Raw genomic sequence first — 16,413 nt, forward strand, 5'->3', positions numbered from 1 at the left:
CTCGGAACTCCTCGGAGCTCATGCCCTCGACATCCGCACCCTCTACTCTCCCCTCACCCACTCGACGCTTCCCACGCCGATGCCCCTCTGATCCGCAATCCTCTTCCAGCAACATCCTCATCAACCTTTTTAATGAACTTGCCTAAGTATTCAGTATTATTTTGCTCCCTCAGTATTATTCTTTTTCATTCAGGCCAATTGAGCTGCGCTGGCGTACCTTCCTATCCATTCCTCTTATTCTTTTACATTCCTCTTCTATTGTATCCTTGCGTTTATTTTAATGTATCGAAGGAAACAAATAATATCCAAAGTGTCTTATTTTAGTAATTGCCATTAGAGAATCAGTTAGATAGCAGATTTTCGAAATGTGTACTAACATAAATTATTATTAGTAAAGCTCTAGAAACAGTTGTTATACAAAGGTTTATATAATAATGATTACATTTTATGAAACGTAGTAAAATCATCTGGAACAATTTTATGTAGGGAAATAGAGAGCAATATTTTTCTACCAGGTTGTAGGTGCTTAATGCCATTTGATTTTATAAATAGATAGATGGAAATAGTAATAAGCCTGGTATTTTTTCTGATTTTTAAGTAGTTTTTAATATGGAATAATTACTAAGGACCCTATAGTCCTGCTGATTCTTGCCAGTTATGCTACATATCCATCCATTATAAACAACTAATGCAGCTTAGAAACAATTTCTAGTTACGACGTTACTTACGGCTGATTTAATGAAGTTATTTCAAAATAATATTTTGTTAAATGATATTATATTCTTTAGCTTTTTACTATAAATAGCTTTGCAACTTGATGTCGGCTTTTCAAAAATGTTATCATTGGAAGAAAAGAGGTACCTATGAACAGTCGATGTTACTTATGAGTTTTGTGAAATTTTAGTCGATATATTTTACACGTATTTATTTCTTTATTTATTATTTATTAGACTAGGTAAAGTAATGAAAGCGACGTATCTATGTATTTATAGAATATATTAGATGATTAATTATTACTTCTTGGACTTTCTTGTGCAATGCAAAAATTCTATGAACTTTGTTCTTTTTTAGTTATATTTAGTTTGTCTTCAGTTTTATTAACTCTTAGTTGAATATTTGTTACCTATAACAATAAAGGTGTTATTAATAATTTACTGAAATGTGTATTATCAGAAGTAGCTCTCGTATAAACTAATAAATAGTATTAATTGTATTAACTTATTAAGTAGGTAAATTCGGTAGTATTTAGATTAATAAATATCATTTCTAAAATATTTCAAGATGTCTGTTTGTTTAACATGTTTAGATTTAGACTAACAATGTGTAGAATAGATTAACGAGTTAAGTCAAGTTATATAATCATCTTTGGTGATAGATACTAACATACCCCATTGAAGTCATACTAGTAACTTTTGAATGGTAGTAAAATTTAGAAATCTTAAAATACTATAATCTAAGTATATAGTATATCACACATAATATGTTTGTACAATCCACAAGAACATTTTCGCCAAGCAAAATAGTGTCTCACGGTACACTTAAAATTTCAAATACTTCAATGTTTACTAGTACCTACACACGAATGTATAAATTAAGATGTAAGGATCGATCAATTTATGTAAATGTTTTTACATTTCTAGATTTCATGTGGTCATTGGGTGCTCTTCCTGACGGTAAGTTGTTATTACTATTCACATTATATTTTTAAAGTCAAACCATTCTCTGTAACTCCTGCATCCTCAAATCATGTTGTATTGGAACGAGTTGGACCAATATATTATAAGCTTCCGTACCTCAATAATTCAATTTGCACATAGCGTACCAAAACGGATCATGATAGCATATAATTGACTTGACAATTTACTTTCACGCGTAATGCAATAGACAGGACGATATGCCTAATTAATGGATTATCAAACAGCGTGTCGAGGTGTGCTTCCATCCGCCGTAATGGATCACGTGGCCTGACAGATACACTATTTTGATTGGCAATAATATGATAAACGATCCGGTGTGGTAATCATATCAGCCTCCGTCCGGTCCGCCCATCAATCACCAACATTTTATACCGGACTTCATGTTCACAAAGCCGATATTGCAAACATATTGTTTTATATGTAACTTTTAGCAATAATGTCTGTTTGAAACTAGTCCACATAGTTCTCATATTTCTATCTAGAGTAGCCGTAGTTTACTTTGTAATTTAATAAGTTTGTTAATGAAATGCTGTAAGACGTTCCCTAATTGCATAAAATCGTCGTTAGTCCTCTTATAGTCTGCTACACTTAACGATGTTTACAAAATATCATCTGCTGGACAATGTCCAAAACGATGTCGTACCGAGCTTGTACGATATACTTTAGTCTACCTTTTATGTGACGGTTCTATTTTGAAATTAGGGCGTTGTGACACGTGTTACGTACCAAAAATTTATATGGACCGAAACGCCCGGTGTCGACGTCAACAAAGCGATGACTGATTGAAATCAAATTAATTGAAAGCATGTAATCTGATAATTGAACGCTTTGTGCGTGAATGGTGTGTTTGACGATTAACGTTTGTTTATTTGTTGCACAGGTTTCCCCGCAGCGTACGCCGCCTACGCGGCAGGACGTAGCTATTCGGGCTATCCTAGCTTCGGGCTGCCGTACCCCGCAGGTAATCCCCTGGCGAGCTTGCACCACCAACTATCCGGCAATCACTACCACCATCTGGCGACACTACTGCCATACCACCCACTCGAGCTCAGTGGGGTTTACAATGTACACGCCATGCATCTGTGAACTCGCCCGTCGACAATGCATTCCACTAACTGCTAACGATTCGCTACCCACACTATCCCTAACCAACTTACCTACTCCATACCACTTAAATAATACCTATAAAGCTTCTCGTAATCTATAATTGTGCTAGCTGTGTTCTAACTTACTATTTCACTAACTTGTGCATCGGGAAAAGTTCGTATGAACTCTCACTAACAACTTTACTAACAAGTTAACACCTCTAACAATGACTGAGCCATCTAGATAAATTTGCCACGCCGTCAATTACAAAACGTCCAAGTTTTGAGAAATGCTATTTATTGTTTACGTTCAGAATTTTGTTGAAAGAATCCGACCAAATGCGAGCGCCTCGCTCTGTTTACAAGCGATTCTTCCTAATGATTCTCAAATGCTACGCGTCAAGTAAACTCTTAATCGCAAATAGGTTCTACGTTAGCTTTGGCTCTCTGTCTCTATACGTGCACCCCCCATTCCTTCTCTTGCGCCACCCTCTGCGTGGTCCGCGTCACCGCCAAGTCACATGTACTATTCCTACTCCTCATTAACAGAGACGCTTTTTAAAAGATCTAAACAGATTCAAACAAAAGTACTGAAAATTACGTCCTTTAACGTGTATGTCCATATGATATTAAAATATATCGTAAGTACTTGGCGAGAAAATAAATTTTTAATTACCCAAATTATTCGAGAAATTTAGTCAATTCTATAGCAAGTAGATTTTCATAATTTCAATGTAATTTCTGCAAAAGAAAATAAACTGCTCCGTCAAATACGGTCACGAGAGTGCCTAATCGGTATGAGCGGGAGTTACGCGCAGCTGTTCAAACACTCTTCTTGTTATTTGTCCTACATACCGTATTTGAGTCTTTTTCGTTCTGCCATAATTGTACCCGTAAGCTTTTGGCTTTCTATTTTTGGCCCGAAGGCAAGTACAATATTTTCGCAAACGCGTCGGAAAATTAAACAAGTACGATTTTTCGGGCACAGTGTTTGAACGAAAATTTGATCCATTGTACTTTTAATTCCACAGTAGATGTTATCGTAGATGTGACCACGGTCGACTGTGGTTGTTTTGCTTTCGTATTAGTCAAACAAATCGTTTCGCACTAATTACTTTTAAGCTACCGTTTTACCGCACGCGAGACAGACGTTTTAAGTCACAAGCGTATAAAAACACGACAATTGCGAGCATTAGTTATGTTATAAATATACGCTTCTAAAATAAAATATTTTTGCTATAGAAAAGCTCTTATCAACTTAAGCTTTTTTTATGAAAATAAAACTGAGTTTTGTCCTTTGCTATTATAATAACTATGTTTGCGAAATAAAAATGCAGAAATATTTTAGTGTTCATTATTTTCGATATCTTTGCGGGTTTCTAAAGCACGTGTTATAGAGTTTGTTTTTAGAGTAAAAATAAAAAGTGCAATAATTTTAAACACAACAATTAACTTGTTTATAGCTGTTAGTATTAGATAACATAGTCAGGAGCTCATTTTAATTTTTAAATGTTGATTTCAATTAAGTATCCGAAAAATATCGTACTATTATACGTTACTAATATATTTCTTTAAAAATATATAGTATAATGCCAGCCAGTAAATATTATCAAAATGCACAGGTATTAAGGGTACAGTTTAAGACATTTTGCACCATGTTTGCACCACGATGCTGAATTTAATCGGCAGTATACCATCGCTGAATATAATAACGTCTTGGCGGGGGCACTGCCGTGCCCCCTGATAGGTAATTGTAAAAGATTTACCAATATATTATCACTGTCATGCCTATGTACCTACATTAAACAAGAGTATTATGTGTTTAAATTGTTACTTTTTACGAAAAAAAGTCTCAAAAAGAATAAGTGATATTTAGCTAATGGTAATTTATGACTCTTTCGGTTTTATTGCCATAATTTAATATTTTTTTCAATCAATGATCTTAGCGTCCATTTTAATCGTAGAGTTTACAAAATGCTTGGCCGACTTACAACACCTAAGTTGATTCTAATTGACTCCAAACAATGGTGTCCACATAAAATTGTTTTAATAAAATAGGTCTTATCAAAAGACCCTGTAAACTAATTATAGTATCTGCAGAAATATTTCTATACAAAAGGGCCGACACCCAGTCATTTTACCATGCTGGATCAACTTTAAATGTAATCTGCATATTTATTGAAAATTTAGCCTAGACTTATTATTCATCATGTAGCGACTAATGCTTGGACTTAGGTTAGGTGAACCAGTTTAACTCATTAGATATAATCTCCATAGCATTTTGATAGTAACATTATAAACGTATTTATCTTCAACTTAGCAAGTTCTAACAAGTAGAATTTAAATTTTTCTAGCGTATAAACAAGACTGAACACAACTTATAAACTCTTCTTAAGTTAAATATAAATCGTAGTTTTAAACATTTACTTCCCACGTAGTAAGGCAAGGGTGCCACCAGACTTCGCGTTTATGCTTCCCAGTACGTTGACACACGCGTGCTGTTACTACAAATGTGTAACCGCATGAAACAGCAATCATATCAGCGTATTATTATTGGATTGAGGGAAAATAGGAAATACATTATTACTTTTTGGGGTAGTACTATTGTACTTACGTTATTTTGCACGAATTGCGGGTAAATTGCAAGGTACCGGGATTATTTAAAATTACATTGTTACACAGGTGTACAAAACGGGAAATTAATTACGTGTCAATATACCCGTAATATTGTTCGTACTGTCAATTTGATATTCGTGAATAAATTAAAGTATTACCTACTTAGCGACAGAATAATGATGAAGATGATTAATTATACTAATTTTGTTATAATTTTTTGGAAGTAAATTTGTAAGTAAAAGTTATTGTATAAAAAATTCCGTATGTTCTGCAAACTTACAAAGTCTGTTTTAATTTTCTTAATTCAAATAGGAGCTTTTGAACGATTAGTTTAAATAAACACGTTGTGTTCAGTCATTACTATTGCAGTTAGATATCTAAGAATAACTTTTACAATATAACTATTAGACAGATAAGACATGTAGACGATTAGCTTAGGGATTAATTTCTATAATTACTAAGTTTAGAGGATGAGTAGGAATATTTCATCTTAATAGATTTTCATTTGCGTAGTTTGATAAATATTCCTATCTAGAATTAGTTTAGAATTTTGTTTAATCAATTAAAATAATATAATCGAGCTTGGAAAGTGTTATTTTAATACTTAATTGAATATTTGCTATAATTATAATGTATACTTATCTAGATACTATATACCTACTTTGTGTTTCAAAGTTATTTCTCTATATTTTATATATTTACACTGCTTAAGCGATAATGTTATCATTAATAATATTTATTGTTGTTGTTGTGTAATATTTTTGGATGCAAGTATTTTATGCTACCTTCTTCGTGTTAATGTTATTATAACAGTTTAATGTTTTCGAAGATCCAAAAAATGATAAAATATGTCCCGCTCAAACAATGGGTAGAAGGGATTATCAACGAATCGTGGCAAAGTCGTTGCTTTATCGCCGCGCCTCGCAATAAATGATTTCATCAAAATTAATTACGAAATATATATATAAGTTAATTCGATCATAAAATCGCTACGTGTGCGACCGTCCTTATCGCCATCCTCTAAACTAGTCATAAATAAAATAAGCATAAAAATTATGTCGTGTAATGTAATTATACAATACTTATATTTAATGTGTGGCTTTTGGTCATAAATGAAACCTGTTATAAGTACTATCGTTGAATTCGTCATTAAAATAATAGCTTCGCATTTAAACGTATCTGCCTATATAATATGCATACGTATTTTAATGTACTATTTAATAAAATTAATACACGCGGAAAAATATAATTTATGATCAGTTTAAAATATTCCGGGTGTGAGATAAGCATTAAACATACCCGATGTTTTATCTACGTAAGATAAACCAAAATTTAAAAAATATTAGGTGTTGAACTTGATATGTACAAAAGATTTAAATATATCAACCGTAACATGAACCTATCCCCTGCAAATTGGTTGTGCGTGATACAGATAGAGATTGATCATAAAAAAACATCACGATATTTGTGTGTCAGAAATTAAAAATACCTACCTATTAGAGATTTATAAGTTTTACCATGAAATTATTACTAATTTCCTAAAGGGCTATCATATCTCGCTCACGTCGCTCGACGCGTTTAAATTCTTTGTTGGCATTATATTATTTTCCATTCCATGTTAATTTTACAAAGCGCAGACATATCTGGGCTCCGGATAACGTAGTTACTTTTTGACATACTTTTGTTTTATTTAAGCGCCGCGGTTCTGTCGGAGCCCTCCCCAGTTTCGTGGCGGGCTTTGTAGCTTTTTTATTTTGTTGCCGCAGGTGTAGTGGGAGTTATACCGGCGGAAAGTGGTGTGATGGTCGGTGTGGAGTATGTAAACCCGGGCGGGCACGGCTCGTAGGCCGCAGCCGCCGCCCGCGCCGCGCCTCGACTGCCACGAGCCCCGACCTTACCGCTCTTTATCCCGGAACAACCGTTAACGGCTCCCGGAATATCTTACGAAAACAAATAAATCTTTTCTAAAGCGAACATCTCTTTGGTATCACGCCCTCCATTTTCCCCGAATCGCAGCTAAGGAATGCAATGTCGCAAACTCGTGCCATAAATTATAACAATGGCAGCGATAATTCGCAGATGCGTACGTGAGCATATCGCCCGACTAGGTTGCCCTTATAGCTCGATACGATGTTTTAACATAATCAAATTAACGCGGTTTCCTTCAGGAAGTTTATCCAATATATTAGATAAAATAATTTAGGTATTAAAGCACAATTTTTTAATTATTGTAATGATGTAACCCATGTGTCAAATATTCTAATGTGTAAGTTAAGTCACTAGCATTGTTCTTATCACTGTTTCGACATATCGTCTTTAATTTAATCGTAAGGTTATGGTATTGTGAAGCCAATATATTTTAAAATAAAGGAATTTTCCGCTATATAAGCAAAAAACGTTTTATCGTTTACTGTCCAACTAATCGTTCGACTATCGAGGTCGATCACAGCCCACTTATTTAACATTCATTCGCTTATTTATCGATTGCGACCAAAATAAACCTAAAGAAATAGTACCTATGTAGCGTGGAGTCGGCTAGCGTGCGGTGAAGTTTGATAATTCCTTATTATAATGTACGCGGTTTAAATGAATGTTAACGTTGGCTTTCCGTTTTCTGACTCATCCAATGCGGCACATGCAGCCTGGTGTCCGCGGCGCGCGCCCCCACGGCAGGCCGGTAAGCGCACGCTGTGCGAGCAGGGGCAGGTGTCGTGTCGTGTCGACGACACTGCCCTCGCCGGAGCGAGCACGTGCGACCGCGGTCTCGCCGCCGCATCTTCGGCATTCCTCACATTCTACACGCTCGCCCTCAGAATGCAGCCCGCGGACCAGCCCCGCAACTATTTTGCATAGTTCAATGCAACTCGCCTGCACTCACTTGTTTCAGAATGTAGATTTATTCTCGGCGAGGAACACAGTCTCTCGCCCGTATATTCAATTCACTTCTAATACTTTACGACTTTTTTATTCCTAAAACGAATAACTTTTGAGGGGCTTTGATAGTAATTGATGAGCTCGCAAATAAATACATAGATGAGGCGGCAAATGGCCACGTGTTGCAACAGTGTCAATTCCTTTACTATTTTTTTAATTACGATACATAATAAAAATGTGTTAGTACCTACCTTTAAGATTTAGTGCTTGCTGTGTAGGTCGGAACGCTGCCATGCGTATTCGTTCCGTACTTTTTTATCTATATTATTAGATATTTTGACTCTAGATATTCCTAGTTTAAGTTAGTATCGGCGAATCTACATCGCCAATAGATTAAGAGTGCTGTGTATGGATGGGTCAGAGTTATTTTTAGTTATTTTTTTTTCGTGAATGTCATAGATGTTATTACCTCTTAAAGTAATCCGTTAGCCTAGCAAGCTCCATCGCCCGTACCTTTTTATAGTAGAATTTCATTGATGAAATGCTAACCTGGAATCTATTAGCGTTCCAATTTCTTCTAGACTATAATATAAAGTACCACTACAGCTGATTATGGAACCATTAAAACTACTGTATCAAATTTATCATCCTCTGTGTAAGCATATCGTAATGTCTCTATATCAGGAGTTTAGAAAATATTTGTACGCTTGTATGACAAAGGATGATAGATTTGTGTACCAGAATTCCAATAGTGACATGTTCATGTCGACTCAAATGAAAACGATAGTGTTGTCGCAATACAAGAGAAACAGCAGTTTGGTGAATGGAGTGTGCCGTCCGCTACAGGAATAGGGCGAGTAACATTTATCTTTGAAATTTGAACTAAAGTTTGACCAGTATCTCCGTTGAAGACATAGAATAGTGTAGGCAAAATTATACGTAAGCTGAGTTTCTGTTGTGAAGATTTTTTATAAAAAAGTGTGGTAGATTGTTAGTGTTCTCGACTTATAAGTATGTTAGTAAAGCGTAGAAAATAAAAAATAGAAATAGCATAGACAAAAAATTAGAAGGCCAAAAGCCTAACCTTAAGTAAGCAGAATTTGTAGACTCGATCTGGCGATTTATAAGATTTTACTAGCGGTGTATCTGAGTATAGTTATAGTCTTAGTATTTTATGGCGGGCGAATTCCTTCCTATTGTAAATTAGTGAAGCTTAAAAATTAGCGTGGAAAGGTTCGTTCCGAAGTTTTCAAAAGCCGGAAAATAAATAATTGCTTTATTTTAACCATTTAGCGGGTAGTTAAGTAAGCGATCGAAGCGGTAGAAATTTGTCGGTAAAATATTGTGATGGTGGTGCAAACTCTTTTTATAGTGGTATTTGTTATAATTAGAATTAAGAAATAGAATAGTATTGTATTTTAAACTGTTGTGCCTTAGGCTAAAGGTATTCTAGGCTGGACATAAAATATTGGAAAACTAATTTCATGCCATTAGACTCTGTAGTCATATTTCTGATTTAAAACATAGAATAGAAAATGTAATAACTTTTGCTGTAGCTGTTAATGTAGATGTAAGCGGTGTCTGCCGCAAGTATTTTATAATTTGAATACATGGTTAGACGATGTTTTATAATATTCAGTAGACGAGTTTTGAAAATTTTCTCTATTTTACAAAGTGTGATTTTATATTTCTGGGTTCATTTTAGCTTTTTGATATCGCTTTTCATGTTTCAACGATGTATGACTGAACCAAGGTAAACGATCGAAGTGAATAAAACAGGTCTTCATAATATTATACGGATGCAGATTAACTATATGGTGAAATGCAATAAAATACTATTTTAGTGTGAGATTTAAAGAACGGACACGAGCTTTCATTGAATCACAAACTAGAGGGTGGCGCATGCGAAACGGGTAGCATCGCGTAGAGATTCCATTAATTTGCAATTGAGATAAGTCCCAGATGATAAACCAACGTATCATCCACTAAAGCGTATCATCTTCGCGGCGAGTTATTGATGGCAGCTATTAAATATACGTTTTCGGTCTGTACGAGTATGTGGGGCTCACGTGTAGGCTGAAATAAAACATTTCAATCGCGCCGAGTAGGGAGATGAAGAACGGGGATCTTTTTCTCGAGCGGCATGAGTACTCAATTTTGATACCGAAGAGTTTTCTTCTAAACTTTGGTAATATGTACGATACACTTGTAGGTAGGCACCTGAAAATATACGGGATTTTGCGTATTTTTATTTGTTAGACTCCAAACATTTTTTTTTTTCAATTTTAACACGTCTATCTATTAAGCTAACTTTTTGGATTTCAACTTTGAACTTTACGGCTTCAGAATAAGATTCCAATAGGCACCTCATTCATATTATTTTCATCTTACGAATATTTTCTACTCTTAAGAATTTTAAAGAAATATTTTATTGCATTAATCTAATTGTATTTTTAGTTCTAAAATCGTTTAGCACTTTAAAATTTAAACCTAATTAAAGAGGTTCCAATTTGTTTCATTAATTAAAGTCTTATAATAAAGTCTTATAAACGTAATAGTTTAGTCAATTATATTTTTCGACATTGTTACACGTAAAAAAAGTAATACCAACTCATGGTTTCAAGGGTGGGCGTTAAGGTGAAGTACGCTCTGTGAATATTTTGTTCGGCCGTCATCCCACTTCTGAAGAAGAATTATTAACTTTCCCCGAACTTCCCAATTATGAAAGTTCGAATAGCTCTCGCAAGACGGCCTCTGAATTTATAGATGAATATGTGCTTCCCGTAAGGTGAGAGGCTTACTTGGGGTGCGAATCACCTTACCTCTATAAAGTCCCTACGACTTCGCAGCTAAGCCAATAAAATTGGAAATTGCCTGGTGCAAACTTGTAAAATTATTTCGTATTCCTTGTATTTTATTAGAATATACTTTGTGGTAAACATACTTTTATTTTACCCACAATTTGCTGCATACCACGTAATACTTACAGTAATTTTATATCTAATAAAAAGGAGGAGAGCAAATTTTGAAAGTTTGTGTAGGTTTAAATAATAATATGTGAAGGGAACCACTGGACACTGCATCTATTTAAAAAACTCTTTCGCCATTTGAAAGGTGCATTATTTCAGATGGATGTAGGCTATTATATACTATATAACCCGGGTGAAGTCGGGGCGGGCTGCTAGTTTTTTTTTATAAACTGAATGTTTTATTCCAAATAAAGCTGGAAAACACTCAATGCTCATCCATAAAATCATAAACAACTTAACCATTTACACACAAATTACATCTAAAACATGTGTTGCACTATAATGTACAAAGTTAGCGTCCGCCACAGCTGATATGACCTGTGTGCTTAGTACGAGATTTTACATCGCACCCAACGTTAATAGAATTCGAGTTCAAAACACAATAATAGCTCGTTCCCACTTGTCGGCTGTCGACCCGGATTTTAATAAAAAGTGTAACTCATTTGTATTTTATTTATTTTATTTCCATTACATACCTATATATTCCATACGATGTTCCAGTGGCAGAACATTTTATGTGAAGCTATTCACACTTGTCTTAAACCGATTTCGTGTCAAAATGTTCTGCCACTGGAACATCCGATTAAAATCTGGGCCCGACAGCCAACAAGTGGAAAAAGGCTCTAACGTCAAAGTAAAATGGCCCTAAAGTCCCTTGATTAAAAGTCAAAAATTCGTGCCACCTATTTTAATTTCGTTGCCAGCTGTGATATCCTAGTGGTTAAGAGATCCGCCTCTTAATTGGAGGTCGGGGGTTCGATTCCGGGCAAACCCCTCTAACTTTTGGGAGCTATGTGCGTTTTAAGTAATTAAATATCACTTGCTTTACCTAACCGTACAGAAAAACATCGTGACCTGACGGTGAAAGAATATGTACATCGTGAAGAAACTTGCATGCCTAAAAGTTCGACATAATGTTCTCAAAGGTGTGTGAAGTCTTCCAATCTGCACTTGACCAGCGTGGTAGGCTATGGCCAAAACCTTTCTCATTTTGAGAGGACTCTGTAGTGAGCCGGTCATGGGTTGATCATGATGATAATTTTAATTTCGTAGCGTTTCCATTCGGATCGCTAGCTGTAGAAATATGGGCAAAACTGAACTATAAAACAAGATAGTCGAGGTATATAGGTTGAAATGTTTCAAAGCTCAAATTCTATCTACGTTGATGTGATGTAAAATCTCACACTAAGCACACTGAGTACGGGAACTTACTTCACACTTCCTGGAAAAGGCAACTGTTTAAGTTGTAAATTATTTGTGGTCAGTACAGTTAGTACAAGATTGAACAATGCATTTATCGTTTATCGTTTCGTTTACTCCTCACTGTCAATGTTTACGTATTGTCCGGCAGTATGAGTTGGCCATAACAGTCAGTATTGGACTCATCGAGTAAAAGAAATAGTAAACGTGATGGTCCAACTCTCGCCACAATTTGTCTCTCTTACACGTTCGCAAAAAAAAGGGGACAGATATACGCTGCCATTTTGTTGAGTTTGGCATTTATTATTTCGTTTATTGACGTTTTTGACAGATTGACAATGACAGATTGACAGCGTGACAATAACAAACAAGTGACAGTCCACCACTTAGTCTATGGTGTGTGTGTCTATGGTAATTTGTCTAAGATCACTAAAAACCTCAAGAAACTTGTGTCCAGAGCCAAATTTTCATCAGATTAAAAAAAAAGTTACCGCTTTCTAGTCTGTTACTCTGTCATTGTCAGTAAAAAAATAAATCAAAACAAACCAACGAAACCAACATAACCTTTTATCATAACTGAAACTGAGAGTTGAGACTGAAACAAACGGAACAATCGCTTTAGTTTTAACTAGAAAACTGAAGTTTTACTGATTATTAGGTATATATTATTGTACGTAATACAACTTTGTAGAAACAACTTCGACAAGGAAGCTGACAGAAAAATAAGCTGGGCTGGGCAGCATTTGGAAAATTGCGTCAAGTCTTCAATTCGTCGATACCCCAAAGCCTAAAGACGAAAGTCTTTAATGAATGTGTCCTACCTGTGATGACGTATGGTGCTGAAACGTGGACACTGACAGTTGGCCTTGTCCACAAGTTCAAAGTCGCTTAGCGGGCTATGTTGGGTAACTCTGAGGGACAAAATCCGTAACAACGAAATCCGTTGGATGACCAGAGTGACTGACATAGCCCAACGAATTAGAAATCTGTACTGGCAGTGGGCAGGCCACGTCTGCCGCAGAACCGATGGGGCAGACGTGTTCTGAAGTGGAGACCGCGTATCAGCAAGCGCAGTGTGGGACGACCTCCAACCCGCTGGACTGACGACCTTAAGTAAGTTTACTCTCTCTCTTCGGATCACGCTCACATAATGTACTAATTACTAGGTAATACAAATCTCTTGATCTGAATTTGGACACATAGACAAGTGGCCAGGTTTGAAGAGTATAGTTAAATCATAACATAACTTCATATGTACCTACCTACTTAAATAATTACTGTCTACTAGGTACCTAGCATTAAATGAGTTCAAAAAGGGCTGAGCCATCATTAATAATTATATTTGTTAGAACAGTTTTGACTACTGACCGCTTGATAAATGACAACACATTTTAGACATAATCTTGTGGTACACTGAAGTTAAAGTTGCAATAAAACATCTAGGTAATCTATTACAGAAAGGCAACTCTTTAATAATCAATTCAGTTTTCTTTGTTTAAGACATGTAATTAAGTTCGGGACCTTGAGTTTGAGCTGTATTTTAGTGTATGTATAAAGGTTATCTGTCTATCTATCTGCTGGCTTTTTACAGCTCATCCGTTCAACCAATTTTGACAAAAGGTACAAAGATCTTTCATCCTGGGGATGGATATAGCCTATTTTTAAATAAACTAGGCTCTGAAAATCGAACAGTTCCCACAAGATAAATGAAGTTGCGAGTATAAATTATTTAGTGTGGAGCTTTGTTACATGCTGGAGAAGGAGATAGGCTACTTTTACCCTTTAAATCAGCGCGGATAAAGTCACGGGCATCATCTACTTATTAATTAATATTATAAATAAAACTTAGACCTCATTAAGATAGATAGTAAAATAAGAAGAATAGTTCTTGTCTAATTAGCAATTTAAAAAATTAAAGATCAATAATTTCTATTTTTTCAGTGATAACTGTGGACCAGTTAGTTACGTTATGTTAACAGCCTGTGAATGACCACACCACCTGCCTAATCCACTTTGTTAGAAGAATGCAAGTTGATTTTGCTGCATCAAGACTACACTCTACAGAATCCTCATAAGTCATCTAAGTGCAGTAACACTGCGCAACAAACTACAGTTTTATAACAATATAAAAATTTAATAGTAAATAAAATGTTTTTTGTCTCTGCTTTTCTATTATGAGTATGTTATGAGTATACATAGTCTGTGTCAATCTTGATACAAGAGGTCGGTGTCATTAGATATTAGTCTTAGTTAGAAAAAGTCATCTTGTGATTTGTGATTATTAAATTATAATATATTTTCTATACACTTGATGCAGGCTATTTTATTGTCATATTATTTATACTAAAGTATTATAAATTATACATGGTGTCAGAAGTGTCGTGGAAAAAACCATGCCGGACACAAAAGTTGAGAGACAGCACGAAGGACAAACAAATGTCACCGAAGTCACATCAAAAAGGCTCAATATAGTCGGAAACGTTAAGCCTATGAGCCTGGAGGGCAATTGTGCAGTTAATTGGAAGAAGTGGCAACAAGCATTTGGCATATTTTTAAAGGCAAGTGGCCTTTCCGAGGAATCTGATGCAAGAAAAGTCGCAGTATTTTTACATTTTATAGGCAGTGAATGCCTGGAAATATTCAACACTTTCAGTCTAGACATAGAAGAAATTACGTACAGTCAACTAATAAAGAAATTTGAAGAATATTTTGTGCCGAAAAGAAACATAACCTATGAATGCTACAAGTTTTTTACAACAAAACAAAATGTAGGTGAAAGTCTGGAAGACTTCTTAACACGTTTAATAAACAAAAGTAAGTCCTGCGAATTCGAGAGTTTACAAGAAAGAATGATAAAGGATATTTATATCACTAACATGCATGAAAATTATCAACATGTTCGGGAAAAACTTTTACTCGAAGAGGATTTGACCCTAGAACGGGCAAGGAATCTGTCAAAAACTATAGTGTCAGCAAAGTCTCATGCAGCCGAATTCAAGGAATCTACTAATGTGTTCTTCCAACGTCAGTCACTCAGTCAGTCTATGTCACAGTCAAGAGCAAGGTCGCAGTCAAGAACAATGGCTCAGTCAAGAAATAGATCACAGTCTCAAAATAGGAATATATGTACTCGGTGTGGACAAGTTCATCGATTTAAATGTCCAGCGCGCAATGCAAGGTGCAAAAAGTGTTCATTTTTAGGTCATTATGCAGCATTTTGTAAGTCTAAACAAGTGAAATATGTACAACAAGAGGATAATGATACATATGAAGGTAATGAGTCAAACTGTTTATTTGTCGGGCATTTAAATTCAAGTCTATCTACAAATGCAGATTGGAGTGTTAATTTTTTAATTAATAACATAAATGTACAGTGTATTTTAGATACAGGAAGTGATGCTAATGTCATGTCATATAATTTGTTTCAGTCATTAAATGTCATTGAGAATTTGTCACCTTGTCATGCCAAAGTAACGTCTTATTGTGGAAATAGTATTCCAATATTAGGTCAACAAAAGCTTGAATGTACCTATCATATAAATAGTCAATCTCAGTCAAAAACAATTAATTTTATTATAGCAAATGTGTCGTCTCCAACTGTCATTGGTAAAAGTACATGTACAGAGTTAGGTCTTATTAAAAGAGTCTTTAATATAGCCAAGTCAGATGATTGTCAAAGTGTATGTCAGAATTATGAGTCAAACCCAGTCACAAGTCATTGTCAAAGTGTATGTCAGAACTATGAGTCAAATCCAGTCACAAGTGATAGTCAAACTCTGTCCGAGTCTCATAATTGTCAAGTTAACAATAATAATTGTCAGTCACAGTCACATTATAAAAATAATTGTCATGTTCAGTCACATTTACAGTCATATTATATTAATAATAATAATGATTTACAGAGTCTTTTGT

At 35.2% G+C, this 16,413-nt stretch overlaps 1 protein-coding gene across 10 annotated transcripts in view; it reads left to right on the plus strand.

Annotated features, from left to right (window-relative positions):
- The window catches only part of Rbp6 (RNA-binding protein 6), a 703,560-nt gene that overhangs the window by 669,947 nt on the left and 17,200 nt on the right, over window positions 1–16,413 (plus strand). For 4 of the 10 annotated variants that reach the window (XM_069509332.1, XM_069509338.1, XM_069509339.1 and 1 more), the window contains 3 exons: window positions 1,641–1,673; window positions 2,578–2,658; window positions 8,040–8,075. In XM_069509332.1, the coding sequence (XP_069365433.1) occupies window positions 1,641–1,673; window positions 2,578–2,658; window positions 8,040–8,075 (150 nt within the window). Of the gene's footprint in view, window positions 1–1,640; window positions 1,674–2,577; window positions 2,659–7,164; window positions 7,373–8,039; window positions 8,076–16,413 lie in introns of those variants that run through there. The other 6 variants (XM_034984507.2, XM_069509335.1, XM_069509334.1 and 3 more) reach the window with 4 other exon arrangements.

This window comes from Maniola hyperantus, chromosome 3 (assembly GCF_902806685.2).
Source record: "Maniola hyperantus chromosome 3, iAphHyp1.2, whole genome shotgun sequence".
Lineage (NCBI taxonomy): Eukaryota > Metazoa > Arthropoda > Insecta > Lepidoptera > Nymphalidae > Maniola > Maniola hyperantus.